Here is a 20,410-nt window from a genome sequence, read left to right as displayed (position 1 = left end):
GGTTTTGGAGTCTAACTTCTAATAATGATGATGATGATGATGATAATAATAATAAAAAAACTTATTTGTATCCCGCCCTCCCTGGCCGAAACCTGGCTCAGGACAGCTAGTAAGAAATATATCACATTAGTATAAATTCAAACAATTATTATTATATTTTTACTGCGAAGTAAATACATCAAAACAACACCATACATAAAGAATAATATCCAATAAAAGAGAAAGAAGGAAAAAGTAAATGAGAAAAAGGAAAAAATGCAAAGAAAAGTAGACAGTCAAAGAATAAAGAAAAGTATTGTATTTCAATACAACAAACACTATTTTACAAAATAATAATAATAAAAATAGACTGCATATCCCTTCTGCCCTTAAGGTCTTCAACGCCAAAATTACAGCTCAGTTGCTCTATGGTATTCCAGTCTGGCTGCCAGGGTTTACCCAGTTGGTTGAACAACTACAGGCAGCTTTTCTCTTCAAGATTTTCACTGTCCCACGCTGTGTACCCTATGCAGCCTTGTGTCTAGAGGGAGGTCAACACAAGGTAGAGACTGTCACCTGGGCGAGATTTCTTCTATGCTGGTTAAACATCTGCCTTACATCAGATAAAGATCCTCTCCTCAGCGAAGTTTTGTTAGACCCCTTTCTTTCCCCAGGGCTACAACAGTTTAACAAGAAGGTATAGTAACTTGGGCTGTCAGTGGAACTTTTGCGATTGATGTCCCTACCATCTCCTACTCCAGACCATCTGCCAAGGCTATAATAAAAACTAGATTGTGGGATATTGAACGCCAAGAACTAACAGTAGCAGCAGAGAAAATGTGTTCCCCTCTTTATTTTCAACTTTCTTGGGCACATGAAATTAACCATAATTACCTTGAATTAATTACCTTGCTTAACCCTCAAGAAAGAAGGGCATTTTCACTGGCCAGGTTTAATTCAAATCCATCCAACCCCCTTTGGAGAAGGTTCTCAGGCAGGGTGGAAGGAGAAAGAACTTGCCCATGTGAAGCCCACCTGGTGGAAACCCTTACACATATGGTTCTTAATTGTAAACTATATGCTGATCTCCACCAGCAATTTCTAGATCAACTCTGTATCCCCAAATGGAAACCAGAGTTGGAGGTCATACATTTTCTATTACTGGGGAATGATTAGGAGCTCACCAAGTTAGTGGCTAAATATCTGTTTGGTTTTTTGTCGTCGAAATACACTGCATCTCCCTGGAGACCTAGAGATGTGACGATAGACTGCTCTACCTCCTTTCTTTTAGCAAATGTTTTGTGCCACTGGGGAAGTGGTAATTCTGTATTGATTTGTTTTGGATGTTTGTATGTGATGCCAATAAAAGGTTTGCTGATGATGAAATAATTTTTCCTCTTACTGTATATATGGAAAATATTTGCAGTGTATGGAAAAAAACATAAAAAACTGAAAAGAAAAAACTTAAAGAAAAAAGAGAAAGCACATTATCCACAAGAGAAGAGCATTCCCACAGGCATTGGACCAGCACATGAGTAGTAGTAGTAGTAGTAGTAGTAATAAAAATCATTTATACCCTGCCCATCTGGCTGGGTTTCCCCAGCCACTCTGGGCGGCTTCCAGCAAAAGATTAAAATACAATAAAGAGCAGCTTTTTCAATCTATTTTTTTCCCATGGCTTTTAAAATCGTGGCCCAATGCAAGATGGTTCTTTTAAAATCACAGTGGTCCCTTGGTTCTCAAACTGAATCTGTTCCGGAAGTCCGCTCCGAAACCAAGGCATTCCACAACCGAGGTGTGCTTTCCCATGGAAAGTCACGCAAAACGGATTAATCCATTCCAGACTTTGAAAAGCAACCCCTAAAACAGCCATTTAACATGAATTTTACTATTGTATTGTGTTTTTAATATTCGATTGGGTGGGGTATAAAAAATAAATTATTATTATTATTCTCTAACAAGACCATTGATTCATAAAATGAAAGCAATACTCCATGTACTGTACTCTAAAATAAATAAGACAGTATTGTAGGTAATGAAAATTTAATAATTTGTTTTCTGACCTGCTCTGATGATAGTCATTGTTTGGAGGGGGGCTTTGATCCATTTCCGCAGTCACAGTCCATCCATCCATAGCAAAAGTCATTGCTTGAAGGGGGGGCTTTGATCCACTTGCCTATGCTTGGTCAAGGGTGTGCAAGTTGCAATCCAGCAACATCCAAATGATGTTGTTGATCAGGCATCCCCAACCTTCGGCCTTCTAGATGTTTTCGACTACAATTCCCATCATCCCTGACCACTAGTCCTGTTAGCTAGGGATCATGGGAGTTTTAGGCCAAAACATCGGGATGGCCAAAGGTTGGGGATGCCTGTTGTTGTTGATGATGATCATTGTAATGATGCAGCTTCCTTCCTCCCCCCACCCCCCAAGCTATACATATACAGTGGTCCCTTGGCTCTCAAACTTGATCCGTTCTGGATATCCCTTCCAAAACCGAGGCGCGCTTTCCCATGGAAAGTCACGCAAAACGGATTAATCCATTCCAAACTTTTAAAAGCAAACCCCTAAAATAGCAATTAAAAATGAATTTTACTCTTGAATGAGACCATGGATCCATCAAATGAAAGCAATCAGCACCCTACGGCAGTCGCACAATTGGTAGCCGAACCGGGTTCCACCCAGTCGCAAAAACAAAAGCGCCGCCCAAACAAAAATGCAAAAGACGGCAAAAACAGACCTCAGCAGAACACTCAAATCTAAAGCATCGCGCTCAAATCGGAGCATGTTCTGCTTCCGGGGAAAAATTCCAAACCGCAATACTTCCTTCCAAGTTTACAGCGCTTGGCTTCCAAGTTGTTTGAGTCCCAAGGTGTTTGGGAACCGAGGTGCCACTGTGGTACAAATGGGCCAGCACCCAGTTGCTTCCCCCCCTTTAATTATTATTTTTAAAAAAATAATTGTTACTGATTTTCTTTCTTGCCCGTTTCCCAACTCTTGTATGCAGCAAATGTCTGGCATAATGGGGACCTGTCAAAGCTAGATGGCTTTCAGGCAAAATTTATACGATCTCTGCTGCAGGTACCTAACTGCATCCCCAACTCCATACTTCTGTTAGAAGCTGGTGAATGCCCAATGGGCTGCCCTAAAACATTGGCTCAGGATTTCAGTGTTTAATCTAGGGAAGGGTCTGTACCAACATTTGACCAATGAGGAATTTGTCAGCAAATGGCAGAAAACCATGGCTAAAAAAGCCACCTCTATTGGTCTGTCTCCCCCTCAACTGTATTACCTGGGCTATGAAGGCGCCCAAAAGGCTTTAAAGCAAAGATTATGGGACAATGCACACAGTGACTTGCGATCTCGATCACACGCAGTCTGTAGTCCGCTGGCAGCAGGAGTTCAATATGGGTATGCCTTTGAGTTAACATCTTACATCAAAAACCTGACAGTACCTGTAATGGTTGTTAGGGGTTACTTGTGCGTAACCTTACTTCAGTTCAGTTAGCTTGCTTGCCCCAACCATGCCCAGGGTCGGAGCTCGCCCTCCGTGACCTGTTAGTCACTTGCAGAATCCGAGAGTGGGCGTCTCTTGAACCACTTCCAGCATAAAAGCTGTTTGACCCCGAGTCTCCTCCTATGTTCTCTGCGCGGAACGCGTCTGCGCAAGTAAGGGGAAGGCAGGGGCGTCCCAGCGCTCTCTCCACTATCGTCGGGGGAAGGGTCTTGGAGCCCTGTCACCAATTCCTCCATCTCCCTCTCTCCTCTATGGGTGTTACGTTGAAATCCTTCCCCCCTGCTCGTCCCCTCTCCAGCATTGCTGGGTGGCCCTGCCTCCGTCTCTCGTTCTGATGGCAGTTCCCTGACAGTACCTAACTATCGAAGGCTTTTCACCAAAGCCAGACTAAATGTCTTCCCCTCTGCAGTGCTGGATGGTAGGTTGAGAGGAGTTCCCTACCAGGACAGACTTTGCTCGTGTGCTCAAGACATCGATTCCATAAATCATATTTTGTTGCATTGTGCGAAGTATGAGCAGGCCAGGGCTGAACTGATACTACCCTTGCTGGTGCCTTTCCCGGGAAAATCAGAGGCTCACTATGTCAGGTTCCTACTGGAAGACCGGACAAAAGCTAGAACATTGGCAGTGGCAAAGTTTTTATCGGTGGTTGCAAGAACAAATGAGCCCTATATTCTAAACAAAATGCTTGATTAACCTGGAGGTAGGCTGTATGAACTGTGTATTGATTTGTAATGTTTTGTTGGGTCTCTGGACCGTAATCACAATTGATGATGATTTTCTTTCCTCCTAACAAATATTCAGCATCCTCACTTAGCATTCGTTTTCCCATTTCCCTCCTCCCTGTCAACGTCCCCCAACTTCCATTTCTGGTTTGTTACACCAAATCAGGCATCCCCAACCTTCGGCCCTCCAGATGTTTGGACTACAATTCCCATCATCCCTGACCACTGGTCCTCCTAGCTAGGGATCATGGGAGTTGTAGGACAAAATATCAGGAGGTCTGCAGGTTGGGGATGCCTGCACCAAATGTTACATTCTGCTGTTTATACATAATGTTCTTTTATCCCGTTATACCGTATTATTAGCTCTATAAGATGCACCCGACCATAAGACACAGCTAGTTTTTAGAGGAGGAAAACAAGAAAAAAATATTCTGAATCAAATGTTGAACTAAACTATTTAATAAACATAGGGGTGATGGGAGTTGTAGTTCAACAACATCTGGGGACCCACAGGTTGAGAAAGGCTGAATTACGGTATGTGAGGTGGGGCTTACCTGCCCCCCCCCCAATATTTTATTCAAGTTGGAAGAGGGAAGGAAGGAAGGAAGAGAGAGGGAGAGCTCACATTTGTGCGTGCCTGTGGCGGGCAGCTGCCTCCGAAGTGACGCCGGAACTGGAGCAAAAAGAGGAGGAGGAGACGCCGGGACAGGAGCCGTGTCAGCTGGGAGGAGGGGCGGAAGGGGCTGCCATCTGTCCCTCCTTCTGGCTCCTGTCCGCTTTGCTGCTTTAAAGCTAGCCACGGAGGAGGGAAGGAAGGGGAGCCATGGCTCCCATCTGTCCCTCCTCCACGGCATTCACTTCATAGGACGCACAGACATTTCCCCTTTCTTTTTATCAGGAAAAAAGTGCGTCTTATGGAGCAAAAAATACGGTATTTCTTGTTCTATGGAAATGAAGTTGTAAATGTTTTATTTAAATCCTGCCAGTGAGTCCATGGTTTTCTATTTTTTTTTCTGCAAGTAAGTTGTAAAAGGCTCCCATTCTTTTTCAAAGACCCTCTTGCCCATTTCACACAGTTTGTCTACTGACTTTCTTAGCTCTGCGTAATTCACCAGTTTTTCTTGCCACTGTTCACTCGATGGTCTTTCTCCTGTCTTCCAGTTTTGTGCTATTGGGATTCTTGCTGCTTTCGTGGGGTGCATAAATAACGTCCGATTTTTCTCCGGCAATTCTTGTCCTAAAATACCTAATGAAAAAGCTTCTGGTTTTTTCACAAAAGATTGCAAGATGATTTTAAAAATCTGGGAAATGATATATAATGAACTGGAAATAACATTTTTTCCCAGTTCATTATATACCGTTTCCCTTTTTAAAAAATCATCTTGCAATCCCACTGCGTACAATAGCCCCCCCTCTAAAATGCTAAAATGCCTGAAACGCAGACAAAATAAAGCCACAAGAGGGGTTGCTGCGCCAGAAAACCAGATTGTAATCCACTTGAGCGGCTGTCTGCGAAATCCATTTCACTTTCTGTGCTATGCTTCTAATGGACAGGAGTGGCAGTGAGGAAGTTAACATGCAGCCAAATGGGTGGGGTTTGAATAACCATTATTATTCTATTATCTTGGCTTCCAGATGAAATGTCCTGACAGCGGGGATGATGGTACCACCGGGCTCAGCATGCCCATTATTCCCATGAACACCATTGCCGAAGCAGTGATTGACATGATCAATCGCGGGCAGATTCAGATCACCATCAATGGATTCATCATCAGCAACGGGCTGGCGACGACTCAGGTGAGAGGGTTGGGAGAACAGTAATAATAATAATTAATAATAATTAATAATAATAATAATAATAATAATAATAATAATAATAATAATAATAATAATAATAATAATTTATACCCCGCCCATCTGGCTGGGTTTTGGGACTGAAGGGAATTTCTTTTCTTTTTAAAAAATATTTTTAATTGGTTTTTCCATGTATACATCCTCTAACAATATTTCTCTAACAATTTTCCATATTTCTCCCCCTCCTCCGCTGGACTTCCCTCATATTCCCATTTTGTTTTATTTCCATATTACTCACCCTGTGTGTTGTTTCCCCAAAACATTCCCAATACTGTACATATAGTCTTGCTTTTTGTTATATACAATTGTGTTTGTTTATTCCAGGCATCCCCAACCTTTGGCCCACTAGATGTTTTGGACTTCAATTCCCATCATCCCTGACCACTGGTCCTATTAGCTAGGGATCATGGGAGTTGTAGGACAAAACATCTGGAGGGCCAAAGGTTGGGGATGCCTGGTTTATTGCCAATGAGTTCAATTCTTTATGTTGTCTCTTCATATATGTTGTAAATAGTTCTCATTCTCTTTTAAAGTCTTAGTTATCCTTTTCATGTAATTTATCTGTTAATTTTGCCAGTTCTGCATATTCCATAAATTTCCCTTGCCATTGTTCTTTCGTTGGTATTTCTTCTGTCTTCCAAGCTTGTGTTAATATAATTCTTGCCGCTGTTGTTGCATGCATAAATCATTTCCAATTTTCTTTTTTTAAATCTTGATCTAAAATTCCTAGGAGGAATGCTTCTGGTTTCTTAACAAGTCTTTTTAAACAGGTTTTTTTCCCAATTCATTATATATCATTTCCTAATAATTTCTAACCCTTTTGCATTCCCACCACATATGATAAAATGTACTGGACGGAAGGGACTTTCGAGGAGCCACGGGGCTGGGACTGCCCAGAAGCAGAATCCACCTGCAATTCAATGAGATGATGATGATGTTGATAATTGATTAAGGAATGATTGAAATAAGAATTTATTATGATTTATACCCAGCCCATCCGGCTTGTACAGCCCTGAGCCTCTGTTTCCAAAAAGCAAGCTGGACCTTCTGAGAGAGTCCTGGTAAATTTGGCCCCCTAAAAAAAGCTAAACAGCTTTGGCCCCCAATAATAATAATAATAATAATAATAATAATAATAATAATAATAATAGTAGTAGTAGTAGTAATTTTTTATTTGTACCCCCATCCTCCCCGGCCGGAGCAGGGCTCGGAGCGGAAGAAGCAATCAATTAAAATGCACCCCAAAATTAATTCAGATAAATTAAAATGGGACAAATGGCAAACCTCAGGTTAAAATGGAAAGCAGTTAATACTCTCCAGGACCAGCTGTTTACACTGATATTATAAGGACCTGGGAAACCTTCTTGCTCTTATACAAAGAGAAAATGAGACAGCTCCACAACTTTGGTCAATCCAATGGGCAGTTGTTGCTTTTTTATAGTGGGAATAGATTGCAGTCTCTTGGAAGTTGGACATGCCCGCTTTAAATCATTTACTTTTCAAGAGTTCAGTGCAATCTATAGCAACTTGGATGCAAATTGAATATAAAATGTCACCATTTGCAAATAACGAAAATGCAGGAGGCTTGAAAAAGCCGAGTGTTGTTATTCAGTGTTCCTCTTTTTTTTTCTAGACCGCTTTATGTTTTTAAGGGGGGAAAACCCAAAGTAGTTGACGTTAATACGTCAAATAAAGCAATCCAGGATGAAACAGCACAGAATAAAGTCAGGTGTAAAATATACCAGCCTTCTCAGTAGTGGCGCCTGCCCCGTGGAACGCCCTCCCGTCAGATGGCAAGGAAATAAGCAACTGTCTGACTTTTAGAAGACCTCTGACGTTTTTCATGTTTGATGTTTTATTCTGTTTTCAGTGTTCAGTTGAGAGTCGCCCAGTGGCTGGGGAAACCCAGCCAAATGGGCAGGGTAGAAATAATAATAAATTACTACTACTATTAAGGCGGGGTAGAAATAGTAAAATATTATTACTATTATTACTACAGTGGTTCCTCTGGACGTGAACGGGATCTGTTCCGTAGCCCCGTTCACATCCAGAGCAGAACGCAGCCCGCGACTGAGCATCTGCGCGGGTCGCAATTTGCCGCTTCCATGCATGCGTGTGATGTCATTTTGAGTGTCTGCGCATGCACGAGCAGCGTGGGGCCTGCCTGGTGTTTTGACATTAGTAGAATGTGTGCCCTTTTATTGAAAATGCATCTCTGTGTTATTTGTGGGGCATAGGAATTCGTTCATTTTTTCTCCCTTCAAAATCTAGTCCGACCCCCCACAAGGTCTGAGGGACAGTGGACTGCCCCCTGCTGAAACAGTTTGCTGACCCCTGGTCAATATGGTCAATAAAGAAAAGTTCTTGCCTGTTTATTGGGTTCTTGTCCAGTCATTCTAAGGCAGGTTTCCTCAACCTCAGCCCTCCCGATGTTTTGAGACTACAATTCTCATCATCCCTGACCACTGGCCCTGTTAACTAGGGATGATGGGAGTTGTAGACCCAAAACATCTGGAGGGCCGAGGTTGAGGAAGCCTGTTCTAAGGCAAAAGTTGCTCAAGTATAATCGTTTGCTTTGCCAACCTTCTGATCTGACGCTACATAGCACTGAGTCGAAGCTCTGCCCCTTGAGCTTCCTTCCGATCTTCCCTCTCTGTCTTCTCCTTCAGATCAACAACAAGGCGGCGACTGGCGAGGAGGTCCCACGAACCATCATCGTCACCACCCGCTCCCAGTACGGGCTGCCGGAGGACACTGTGGTCTACTGCAACTTCAACCAGCTTTACAAGATCGACCCAGCCACTCTGCAGATGTGGTCCAACGTGAGTAGCTCCCTGTGGCGAATCGGAAGTCGCTGGTTTGCACCTATTGGGCGCCCTCTTGGGAAGACCCAGTCCGCTGAGTGTGTGTTCCGGAAGCTGGACAATAGGTGCAGTGCAGGATTCCTTTCCTCTCCGCTGCACCAAGGATTCCCTGTCTGTTCTCCTGGAGACCCCTAGCTTGGTTGTCCTAGGGCAGGCATGTCCAAAGTCTTTTCCGGGGGCCTAATCCGGTCAGTTTAATCTGGTGCCTGTGGCTGATTATGGGGTAAAAAAACTCACCAACTCCAATCCTAACTCACCAACTCCAATCCGGTCCAGCCCCTGTGGCAGTATATGCCAAAAAAATCAACAACTTTGGTTGGCCCTTATGCATCTTCACTTTATCAAATCTGGCCCTCTTTGAAAAAGTTTGGACACCCTGGATTTTAACATCCACGCTGACCCAACCTTCCAAGGGGCCACTCAGGATTTCGTAGAAAGCATGGCCTCCGTGGGGCTGTCCCTGAATGAGTTTGGCCCAATTTATAGCTGCGAACATGCCTTGGACCTGGTGTTCACCTCTATGGACGGCGGCGATCTGACACTGAAGCGAAACAAAAGAAGTGCCGTGGCCGAATCACTTGGACTTCTCCACAACCCTTCCCCACTGCAGGGAGGCGGGACCAATTCGGATAGGCTGCACCCGCCACTGAGTGGATCCAAATGGTTTCCAGAGAGTGGTAGGGGATGCTTTATCCCATGTTGATGGCCTTTCAGCTGATTCCCTGGTGGCCCGCTGGGATGTGGAGTTAACCAGGGCTATCGACCGCCTGGCTCTGAAGCGCCCTCTCAGATTGCATGGAGCCCAGACAGCCCCACGGTTTCCCCCAGAGCTGAGGGTAATGAAACAATCGCAGAGACAGCTAGAGCGCTGGTGGCCAAAAACTCATTCTGAATCGGACCGGTTAGAGCTCAACGTCGAGCCTGCCGAGTGGCGATGGTGACAGTGAAGAGGGCTTTCTTTGCCGCATCTATTGCATCTGCAGGAAACAGCAGCAGGAGACTCTTTCAGGTAGTTCACAATTTCATGGAACCACCTTTGCCACCGGGGTCTGGTAAAGACCCCAAGGTCTCCTGCAAGGATTTTGCAAAGCTTGGAGCAGGCTTCCTCAACCTCGGCCATCCTCAACCTCAGCCCTCCAGATGTTTTGAGACTACAGTTCCCATCATCCCTGACCACTGGTCCTGCTAGCTAGGGATCATGGGAGTTGTAGGCCAAAAACATTGGGAGGGCCGAGGTTGAGGAAGTCTGGGTTGGAGGATGGATGGTGGCTAACAGATGGAGGTTGAATCCTGACAACATTTTGGGGGGACAGGGGGCGGGTGGGTTTGGGGGACTCCCTGTTCCTGAATGGGGCAACTGTGCCCCCAAAGGACCAGCTGAGCAGCCCAGGAGTCATTTTGGACTCTCCGCTGCCCATGGAGGCGCAGGTCCATTCTGTGTCTGGGGCAGCTCCATCTGGGACGCATGATGAGACCCCACCTAAAGGAGCACCTCAACCCCGGATGCCGGGGTCCCTCTCCCGAGGGCCTTCTGCCGGTTCCCTTATTACGAGATGTGAATCTACAGGGAACCAGGCAGAGGGTCTTCTCAGTGGTGGCTCCCTCTCCCATCAGATGCCAAGGAAATAAACAACTATCAGAATTTTAGGAGACATCTGAAGGCAGCCCTGTTTCGGGAAGTTTTGAATGACTGATGTTTTAATACATTTCTAACTTTTTGTTGGAAGCCGCCCAGAGTGGCTGGGGAAACCCAGCCAGATGGGCAGGGTAGAAATAATAAAATTATTATTATTATCATTATTATTTGCAGATTCTGAAACGTGTCCCGAACAGCGTTCTGTGGCTGTTGCGTTTCCCGGCTGTGGGCGAACCAAACATCCAGCAGTACGCGCAGAACATGGGCCTCCCCCAGAACCGGATCATCTTCTCTCCCGTTGCCCCCAAAGAGGAGCACGTGAGGAGGGGGCAGCTGGCCGATGTCTGTCTGGACACCCCCCTTTGCAATGGGCACACCACCGGGATGGATGTGCTCTGGGCTGGAACCCCCATGGTGACCATGCCAGGTGAGATGGCGGCGCGAGTCGGTATAATTATGATGATGATGATGATGATGGATATTGTTCTGGTATTGGGTGCCGAGACACATTGCGTTGAGTCGGACCTGGGATTCCCACTGGGGGGTGGGGGGGATGGTCGAGAGGTTGGCCTGTGTATCCCAAGAGTTCAGTTGTGAGCCAGGTGATTATGCTAGTGGGAGGGAAGAAAGACACGGGGGGGGGGTTATCCAGTTTGGGCGATGGGCCCTTCTACTTGGGCCGTTCCCTTAATCCACCAAGATGTTCCTCTACAACAGGGGTCTGCAAACTTTTTCAGCAGGGGGCCGGTCCACCGTCCCTCAGACCTTGTGGGGGGCTGGACTAGATTTTGAAAAAAATAATGAACGAATTCCTATGCCCCACAAATCACCCAGAGGTGCGTTTTCAATAAAAGCACACATTCTACTCATGTCAAAACAACAGGCAGGCCCCACTCATAACCCAGAGATGCATTTTCAATAAAAAGACACATTCTACTCATGTCAAAACACATGTCCACAGGCTGGATTGAGAAGGCGATTGGGCTGGATCTGGCCCCTGGCACTTAGTTTGCCGACCCATACTTAACAAGATGATGGCAGACCATGCTTTCAACGGAGCTTTGTATGACCTGCCGCCCTCCGTTTTGCAGGAGAGACCCTCGCCTCGCGCGTCGCCGCCTCGCAGCTCACTTGCCTCGGGTGCCCTGAGCTCATCGCGAAGAGCCGGCAGGAATACGAAGACGTCGCCGTGAAACTGGGGACAGATCCAGAATTGTAAGTAGACGCGCAACTGGGGGGTGGGAGAGACCGCAGCGTTGGTTGCACAGCTCACGAAGCCCAATGGGAGCATTCAGCATCCCATTTCTTTGGAGAAAAACCTTCCTGGAATACAGTGGCGCCTTGGTTCCCAAACGCCTTGGCACTCAAACAACTCGGAAGCCAAACACTGCAAACCAGGAAGGAAGTGTTCCGGTTGGCAGATGTTTCCTGGTAGCCAAACGTGCTCCGTTTTGAGTGTGCCGCAATTCCATTTTGAGTGCCACACTTTTTTTTCTAGTGTTACGCTTCCGTTTTGAGTGTTTCACTGAGGTCTGTCTGTTTTTGCTGTGTTTTTTTGCATTTTTGTGGGTCTTTTTCTTTTGTTTTTGTGACTGTGGGGAGCCCAATTCAGCAACTGATGGATTGATTGTGCGACTGCGGTACATTAGTTAATTGCTTTCATTTTATGGATCGATGGTCTCATTAGAGAGTAAAATTCATGTTTGAAGGGTTGTTTTCAAAAGTCTGGAACGGATTAATCCGTTTTGCATTACTCTCCTTGGGAAAGTGCACCTTGGTTTTGGAATGCTTTGGTTTTGGAACAGACTTCCAGAACGGGTTAAGTTTGAGAACAATGGTACCTGTTTTACAGAAAGGTTCGTCCTTGCTGGCATCCTAGGTTTTGGAACACTATGGAGGCCGGGGGATGGCATCACACAAATTAGAAAGAGTAGATTCACGGCGAAGCTCTCCTCATAGTTGTACCTTGGAATCCGTTCCGAAAGTCTGTTTTACTTTCGAAACGTTTGGAACCCAAGCACTGCTTCTGTGCGAGGGAGGTATGGCAGTGGGGGCAGATGTTATAGGCGAAGGGGATCGAGATACGGATATGCTCGTACCCCTTCCAATCTGCGCCCCATCCTGAGAGACGAGGGTAGGGTGAGCAAGGATTACTCACCTCCTTCACTGGTGTTGTGCAATGCCAGGTCTATAGGCAACAAAACCGCCACCCTGTGAGATTTCTTTACCTCGCAGGGGGTCGACCTGGCTTGTGTGACAGAGACCTGGGTGCGCGAAGGGGTAACTGTTACCTTACGAGAGATGGCGCCCCCGGGTTTCTCCGTCCTCCACCAGTCACGGACTGTGGGCCGGGGGGGAGGGGTGGCATTATTAATCCGGGAAGATTGTTCTTTCTACCATCGCCATCGATCCCCGGCATTGAATGTGTTGGCCTAGTGTGGGGCTCCGAGGAGAGCTTGGCTGTCTGGCTGGTGTACCGGCCACCTAGCGCACCAGCAGCCACCCTGTCAGGCCTGCTGGAGGCGGTAGCCGGCTGGGCCTTGGAGTTCCCTAACCTATTGGTATTGGGAGACTTCAACTTCCATGCTGATGCCACTCCCTCCTCACAGGCTCTGGACCTGGTGTCTTCCATGGCGACACTAGGGCTCTCCCAGTTTGTTTCGGGCCCCACACATCAAGCAGGCCACACGCTGGATTTGATCTTTGGCGCTGGTATAGATGTGATCATGTCTCCTTCGATGAAGGTGCCATGGTCTGATCACTACGCTCTGAAAGCCAGGATTGACTTTCCACCCCCACCCTGCTTAGGTGGCGAGCCGATTTGGGCTCGCCCGCAGAGGCTGATGGACCCTGATAGATTCCGTCAAGCCTTGCGGGACCTTGCTCCCCCTGGCGACTCATTGACTGAGCTTGATGAGGGCTGGAATACCTAGCTCCTGGCAGCCATCGATGAGATTGCACCTAAGCGCCCTCTGCGACCCCCGCAGAAACCGGGCTCCCTGGTTTACCGAGGAGCTTCGGAAAATGAAGCGGGACCTCAGACAGCTAGAGCGAGTATGGCGGGGTGCCCGTGACGGAGCCTCAAGAACATCTTATAGGGTTTTTATGAAAACCTATGAGATGGCAGTGAAGGCCGCTAAGAAGTCTTACTTCTCGGCCGCCATTGCATCCGCTAGCTCTCGCCCGGCGCAATTATTTAGTATAATTCGGTCTTTAACGTCCCTTGAAGGACAGCCAAATTTAAATAACAATCTGACACACAGCTGTGAGGCGTTTGCGATCTTTTTTGCGGAGAAGGTTCTGTTGCTCCGCCATGACCTCCCTGCCAATTTGGATACAATAAAGGAACTGGAGGCCCCTCGACCACTTTGACCGGATATCTCCAGCCGATGTGGACAGACTCCTCCGAGCTGGAAAGCCCACCACCTGTCCTCTTGACCCGTGCCCGTCATGGCTGATTAGAGCGTGTCCAGACAAGGTGCGGGCCCCCCTGGGGGATATCATCAATTTGTCCCTTGGCACCGGGATATTCCCAGGGGAACTGAAGGAGGCAGTGGTGCGTCCGCTCTTAAAGAAAACATCATTAGATCCCTTAAAAGGTAAAGGTAAAGGTACCCCTGCCCGTACGGGCCAGTCTTGACAGACTCTAGGGTTGTGCGCCCATCTCACTTAAGAGGCCAGGGGCCAGCGCTGTCCGGAGACACTTCCGGGTCACATGGCCAGCGTGACATCGCTGCTCTGGCGAGCCAGAGCTGCACACGGAAACGCCGTTTACCTTCCTGCTGGTAAGCGGTCCCTATTTATCTACTTGCACCCGGAGGTGCTTTCGAACTGCTAGGTTGGCAGGCGCTGGGACCGAGCAGCGGGAGCGCACCCCGCCGCGGGGATTCGAACCGCCGACCTTTCGATCGGCAAGTCCTAGGCGCTGAGGCTTTAACCCACAGCGCCACCTGTGTCCCTTAGATCTATCCAATTACCGCCCGGTCTCGAATCTTCCATTCCTGGGTAAGGTGATTGAGAGAGCGGTTGCTGAACAGCTTGGTAGGTTTCTGGATGAAACATCTGCTCTGGATCCATTCCAGTCCGGCTTCCGCGCTGGTCATGGGACCGAGACAGCTCTGGTCGCCCTAACAGATGATCTCCGCAGGCAGCTGGATCGAGGCGGGTCGAGGCTGCTGATTAAGTAAATTTATAAAATTAAGTAAATTTATAAAATTAAGTAAAATTTATAAAATTAAGTAAATTTATAAAAATTTACTTAATTTTTATAATGAATGTTTTTAGAATGTCGGATTATTTGATTGTTAGCCGCCCTGAGCCCAGCTCCGGCTGGGGAGGGCGGGATATAAATAAAATTTATTATTATTATTATTATTATTCTAGATCTGTCAGCAGCCTTTGACATGGTCGATCACGAACTCCTGGACCACCGCTTTGCCGACGTGGGGATCCAGGGCACAGTCCTTCAATGGCTGCGCTCGTTTCTCTCTGGTCGGGGACAGAGGGTTGCGCTTGGGGGGGAATTGTCATCACGCTACTCCTTGGTGTGTGGAGTGCCTCAGGGTGCGATTCTCTCCCCGATGCTTTTCAACATCTTTATGCGCCCCCTCGCCCAGCTTGTCCGGAGTTTTGGGCTGGGTTGCCATCAGTATGCTGATGACACCCAACTCTATCTGTTGATGGATGGCCATCCTGACTCGGCCCCAGACACACTGACCAGATGTCTGGAAGCTGTGGCTGGATGGTTACGTGGGAGCCGGTTGAAGTTAAATCCTTCGAAGACAGAGGTCCTTTGGCTGGGGCGGGACAATATGGGATTGAGGGGGCAACTCCCATCTCTTGCGGGGGTGCAATTAGTGCCAGCACCGTCCGTTAAGAGTTTGGGTGTAATCTTCGATACCTCCCTCTCTATGGAGGCTCAGATTACAGCTATAACAAAGGCGGCATTTTTTCATCTCCGCCAAGCTAAGCAGTTGGCTCCTTCTCTCTCTCGCCCTGACCTAGCCACTGTGATCCATGCGACGGTCACCTCCAGACTGGATTATTGTAACTCGCTCTACGTGGGGCGGCCCTTGAGACTGACCCAGAAACTCCAGCGGGTGCAGAATGCCACGGCGAGATTCCTTATGGGGTCTTCGCTGCGAGATCACATTCATCCGGTACTATACCAGCTGCACTGGCTCCCGGTGGAGTACAGGGTCAGGTTTAAGGTGCTGGTTTTAACCTTTAAAGCCCCTATACGGCCTAGGACCCTCGTACCTACGGGACCACCTCTCCTGGTATGCCCCACAGAGAAACCTACGGTTTGCAAATAATAACATCCTCAAGGTCCCAGGCCTCAGAGAGGTCAGGCTGGCCTCAACTAGAGCCAGGGCCTTCTCGGCTGCGGCTCCAATCTGGTGGAACGCTCTGTCACAAGAGACTAGGGCCCTGCGGGACCTGACATCTTTCCGCAGGGCCTGCAAGACAGAGTTGTTCCACCAGGCCTTTGGTCAGGGCGCAGCCTGACTCCCTCCTCTGGCAACCTGCACAGAATTTTGCTTAATCGGTTGCCATCAATTTGATTTTAATTAATTTTTATAATGAATATTTTTAGAATGTGTGATTATTTGACTGTTTGATTATTTGATTGTTGTTAGCCGCCCTGAGCCCGGCTTCGGCTGGGGAGGGCGGGATATAAATAAAATTTATTATTATTATTATTATTATTATTATTATTATTATTATTATTATTATTATTATTATGATAGGCTACAGGAAGCTCCTGCAGCCAATCAGATGCCCCGTCAGATGTTCGGGTTCCCAAAGAACACACGCAAAGCGGAACAGTCACTTCCGGGTTTGCGGCATCCGGGAGCTGAAAGGTCCCGAGTTCCAGGGTGCTCGAAAGCCACTGCTAAGAAATGCTTCACCTGTTGAATGTTTGCCTGTTGTACAGCTGTTAAAGGCCCAAGAGCCCTGCTTTTTGCAAAGAGCATGTCTGCTACTCTGCAGGTGCTAAAGACAGGCACTCATTGAGAATTCACTATACAGTTAACTATACGATACACATATCTACTGACAGATAAGTTCCTTTGTGTTGAATGGGGTTTACTCCCAGGTAAGTGGGTACCGGAGGGCAGCCTAGGCCTTTGGTTGAGGGTTGGCACTGAGGAAAAGCAGGGCTCTTGGGCCTTGAACAGCTGTGTGACTTTGCCATAAGATGAAGAAGGATTTAAAATTGGTTAAGTATATAAGATTGCATGGACGCGGATGAACAAGTATATTAGAACGGAACAAAGATGCGGATTCCTTTTTGAAATAATAAAATCCCTTTTTACAGAAAGGTTCTGCCTTGCTGGCATCCTAATAATATTGCCAACCAGAGGAAGGTTTCCTTTTCGGAATAATAAATTTTCAGTTGTTTTTACAGTTATATAAAAAATGACTGATATGGTTCTAATATTAGAAATACACAGACCGATAACTATGAAATTATATTGCAATGATAAACATATAAAGTTTTATGGACATGTGTGAGCAAGTATATCAGAATGGAACCGAGAGGGGGATTCTGTTTTGGAATCCTAAAATCCTTGTTTTACAGAAAGGTTCCACCTTGCTGGCGCCCTCTGAATACAGACAACCTGGGGAAGCTTTCCTTTTTGCAATAACAAGGTGTCAGGGAACTGCCATCGGAAGGACAGGAGGTGGAAGGGCTCACGGAGGTTAGGAGAGACTTAGCAGCAGAAGAGGGAACCAGCAGGGGGAGGGAGAGAAGGAGCTCCGAGGGAAAGTGAGTCGGAGGGATGGCTCAGAGACACTTCCAGCGAAAACAGTGGGGAGGTTTCAGGACCTCCTATAGGGACACCCACTCCTCGCCGGAAACTGTCGCGCCGAGAGTCCAGAAGACGCGTTTCCATTAAGGAGCTTTTATGTTGGAAGAGATTCCGTAAACGCCCACTGTCGGATTCTGCCAGCGATTGACGGAGCCATGCTTAAGGGGCTCCGTTATAGACAGAGGCTTGCTAACCTGGCCAAACTCTGAGGGACTAAGCTTTTACGCACAAGCAGCTCATCATCCCATCACAGCAATCCGACAGTCCTTGAAAGCCGCTTGTGCAAGGAGAGGCATCATGAGCAACCCAGCCGGAACCGGAGAAGCAGGAGGAGCTGGAGCGGGTCCAAGCCTGGAAGAAAGGTACAGGGTGTTGGAAGTCCAGCTAGCGCTGCAAACGGCGAGGCTCGAGGAGAGGAGGGCTCAGGATGCAGAAAAGGGGAAAACCACCCCACTCACAAGAAAGGTGCCAGGATTGGTGCAGAAGTTTGGGGGTGATCCCAGGAACTATCAAGCCTTTAGGACAGAGATGCAATATGCCCTCAATCTGCAGTTTGATGACTTTCCCGATGAGGAATCGAGGGTAGCGTTTGTGATTGGCCATCTCGAAGGGGGGGCGAAAGACTGGGTTAGGCCCCTGATGGCAGCTAATAATGACGCCCTAAAGGACTCGAGGAAGTTTTTTCGCGCCATGGATCTGATGTTTTCCAGCGAGATTGAGCAGGGAGTGGTGCGCAGACAGTTAATGGCGTGTAAACAGGGGAACCGATCTGTCCGTGAGTACTGGACTGAGTTCACCATGTTGATCCATAAATTGGGATGGGATCTATCGGCGGAACCGATACAAATGCTGTTCGAAGAAGGGCTCTCTTCGGCAGTGAAGGACGAACTTTCCCGGGCGCCCCTGGTCTATGGACCAGCTGACTAAATCCGCGCTGGCCATAGGAGCACGCCAGGAGGCGAGAGCTTTGGAGAAGCGGGAAGGGAAGGGGGAACGTTGGAGGGACTTCCGCATTCCAGAGATTCCAGAGCAGCCTTCCCCGCCAGTAGAGCCGATGGAAATTGGAACAGCGCGCGCGCGCAGTTTCAAACCCCAGTGAAGGGCGGAAGAAGGAGGGAAAGAGCGCCAAGAAATGTTATCTCTGCCAACAGCCAGGTCACTTTGCCAGAGTCTGCCCGCAAAGAAAGGAATGGCAAGGGATGGCGGGAGCTGTTGGGGGGGAGGAGGAAGGAGTCAAGGAGCAAGTAAAAGCCAACGCCTGGCTGCCACCATCGGGGCACAGCAGCCAGGCCAAAGAGCAGTGAAAGTGCCCACGCCGGAACCCCCAAGACCAGCGCTTGTGATAGAGGTGTTGCTAGAGCTGCCAAACGGACACCCACTAAAGATAAAGGCGCTATTGGACTCAGGCAGCTCCTGTAATTTTATGAGTAAGGAGTTTGCAGCTGAACACCAGATACAGACTATCCCTTTAAGTAACCCTTTGCAGGTGACCACGATTGATGGGAGGGAGCTGTTGGGAGGAGAAGTTAGCCAACAGACTGTCCCAATGATAATGATGGTGGCAAGACACACCGAACTGATAGCGTTTAACGTGGCCACCTTGGGAGGAGCGCCCATTATTTTGGGGATGAGCTGGCTAGCGCTACATGATCCGCTAGTAGGCTGGCATCAGAGGGTGGTTTCCTTTGGGTCAGCACATTGCCTAGAACACTGCAAAGAGGGGAAGGCTCAGGAAGGGGCCAAGGCCACTCTAGCAGGGACGAAAGTAACGGACAAAGGGAAGGTGCCCCGACAATAAGCCGACCTGGGTAACGTCTTCAGCGAAAGAGAAACAGACAAACTGCCCCCGCATAGACCCTTTGACTGTCAAATCAACCTACTCCCTGGGGCCCAGCTGCCAGTGGGCAAGCTGTACGCCATGTCCGACAGGGAAATGCAGGAGTTAAGGGAGTTCATTGACAAAAACCTGAAGCGAGGTTTCATCAGAGAGTCAAGAGTGGTGGGGGGCAGCTCAGTGTTTTTTGTGGACAAAAAAAAACACGGATAAACCCAGGCTTGTAGTGGATTACAGGGCCCTGAATGCCGTGTCGGAACCAGTGGCTTTCCCCATGCCCAGAATTGATGACATTTTGACCAGGGTGAGGAAGGGAAAGATTTTTACCAAACTGGACCTGAGGGGGGCGTATAACCTGATACGGATAAGGAAGGGGGATGAATGGAAAACCACCATGTTCACCCCTTTAGGGGCTTTTGAGTATCTCGTTATGCCCTTCGGCCTACAAGCAGGCTCAGCATGCTTTCAATCATTTATGAACCACGTCCTGGGGCCTTTGCTCTACAAGAATTGCGTGGCCTTCTTAGATGACGTGTTGGTATATTCAGAGAATGAGGAGCAGCATGTAAGGGACGTCCGGGAAGTGTTGGGCAAGCTGCAAGCAAACCAGCTGTGGGTGAAACTGGAGAAGTGTCAGTTTCATACCAAGGAGGTGGAATTCCTGGGGTACCGCTTGTCAGACAAGGGATTGGCCATGGATCCAGGCAAGGTTCAGGCGGTACTGGAATGGAAGACACCGAAAACGAAGAAGGATGTGCAAAGGTTCCTAGGGTTTGGAAACTTCTATCGGAAGTTCATCAAGAACTTTGCCCACTTGACGGCTCCCATCACTGACTGTCTCAGCAGCAAGAAGAAATTCGTTTGGACGGCAGAGGCGGAGCAAGCATTCGAAGAGCTGAAAAAAGCGTTCGCGTCTGAAGAACAGCTCCTGCATGTGGATTTACAAAAACCGATGAGAGTAGAAACTGATGCATCGGACCGGGCGGTAGGGGCGGTGCTTCTGCAGCCGGGGAAGAGGAAGTCGGAGTGGAGACCGTGTGCCTTCTTCTCACGAAAGCTGAATAAATCCGAGAGGAACTACACAGTGTATGACCGAGAACTACTCACCATTCACGAAGCGTTCCGGAGATGGAGGCACTTACTAATTGGTGCACAACACAAGGTGCAAGTGTGCACTGACCACAA

General features: G+C 47.8%; 1 protein-coding gene across 2 annotated transcripts in view; it reads left to right on the top strand.

The window, feature by feature from the left end:
• The window catches only part of LOC309361132 (UDP-N-acetylglucosamine--peptide N-acetylglucosaminyltransferase 110 kDa subunit-like), a 145,353-nt gene that overhangs the window by 115,665 nt on the left and 9,278 nt on the right, over positions 1–20,410 (top strand). For both annotated transcript variants that reach the window (XM_081896081.1, XM_081896080.1), the window contains exons 18-21: positions 5,855–6,016; positions 8,743–8,895; positions 10,748–11,000; positions 11,665–11,788. In XM_081896081.1, the coding sequence (XP_081752207.1) occupies positions 5,855–6,016; positions 8,743–8,895; positions 10,748–11,000; positions 11,665–11,788 (692 nt within the window). The remainder of the gene's footprint in view (positions 1–5,854; positions 6,017–8,742; positions 8,896–10,747; positions 11,001–11,664; positions 11,789–20,410) is intronic.

This window comes from Podarcis melisellensis, assembly GCF_964234715.1.
Source record: "Podarcis melisellensis genome assembly, chromosome: W".
Lineage (NCBI taxonomy): Eukaryota > Metazoa > Chordata > Lepidosauria > Squamata > Lacertidae > Podarcis > Podarcis melisellensis.
Note: the sequence above shows the minus strand (reverse complement) of the source record. Positions and strands in the feature narration are given on the sequence as shown.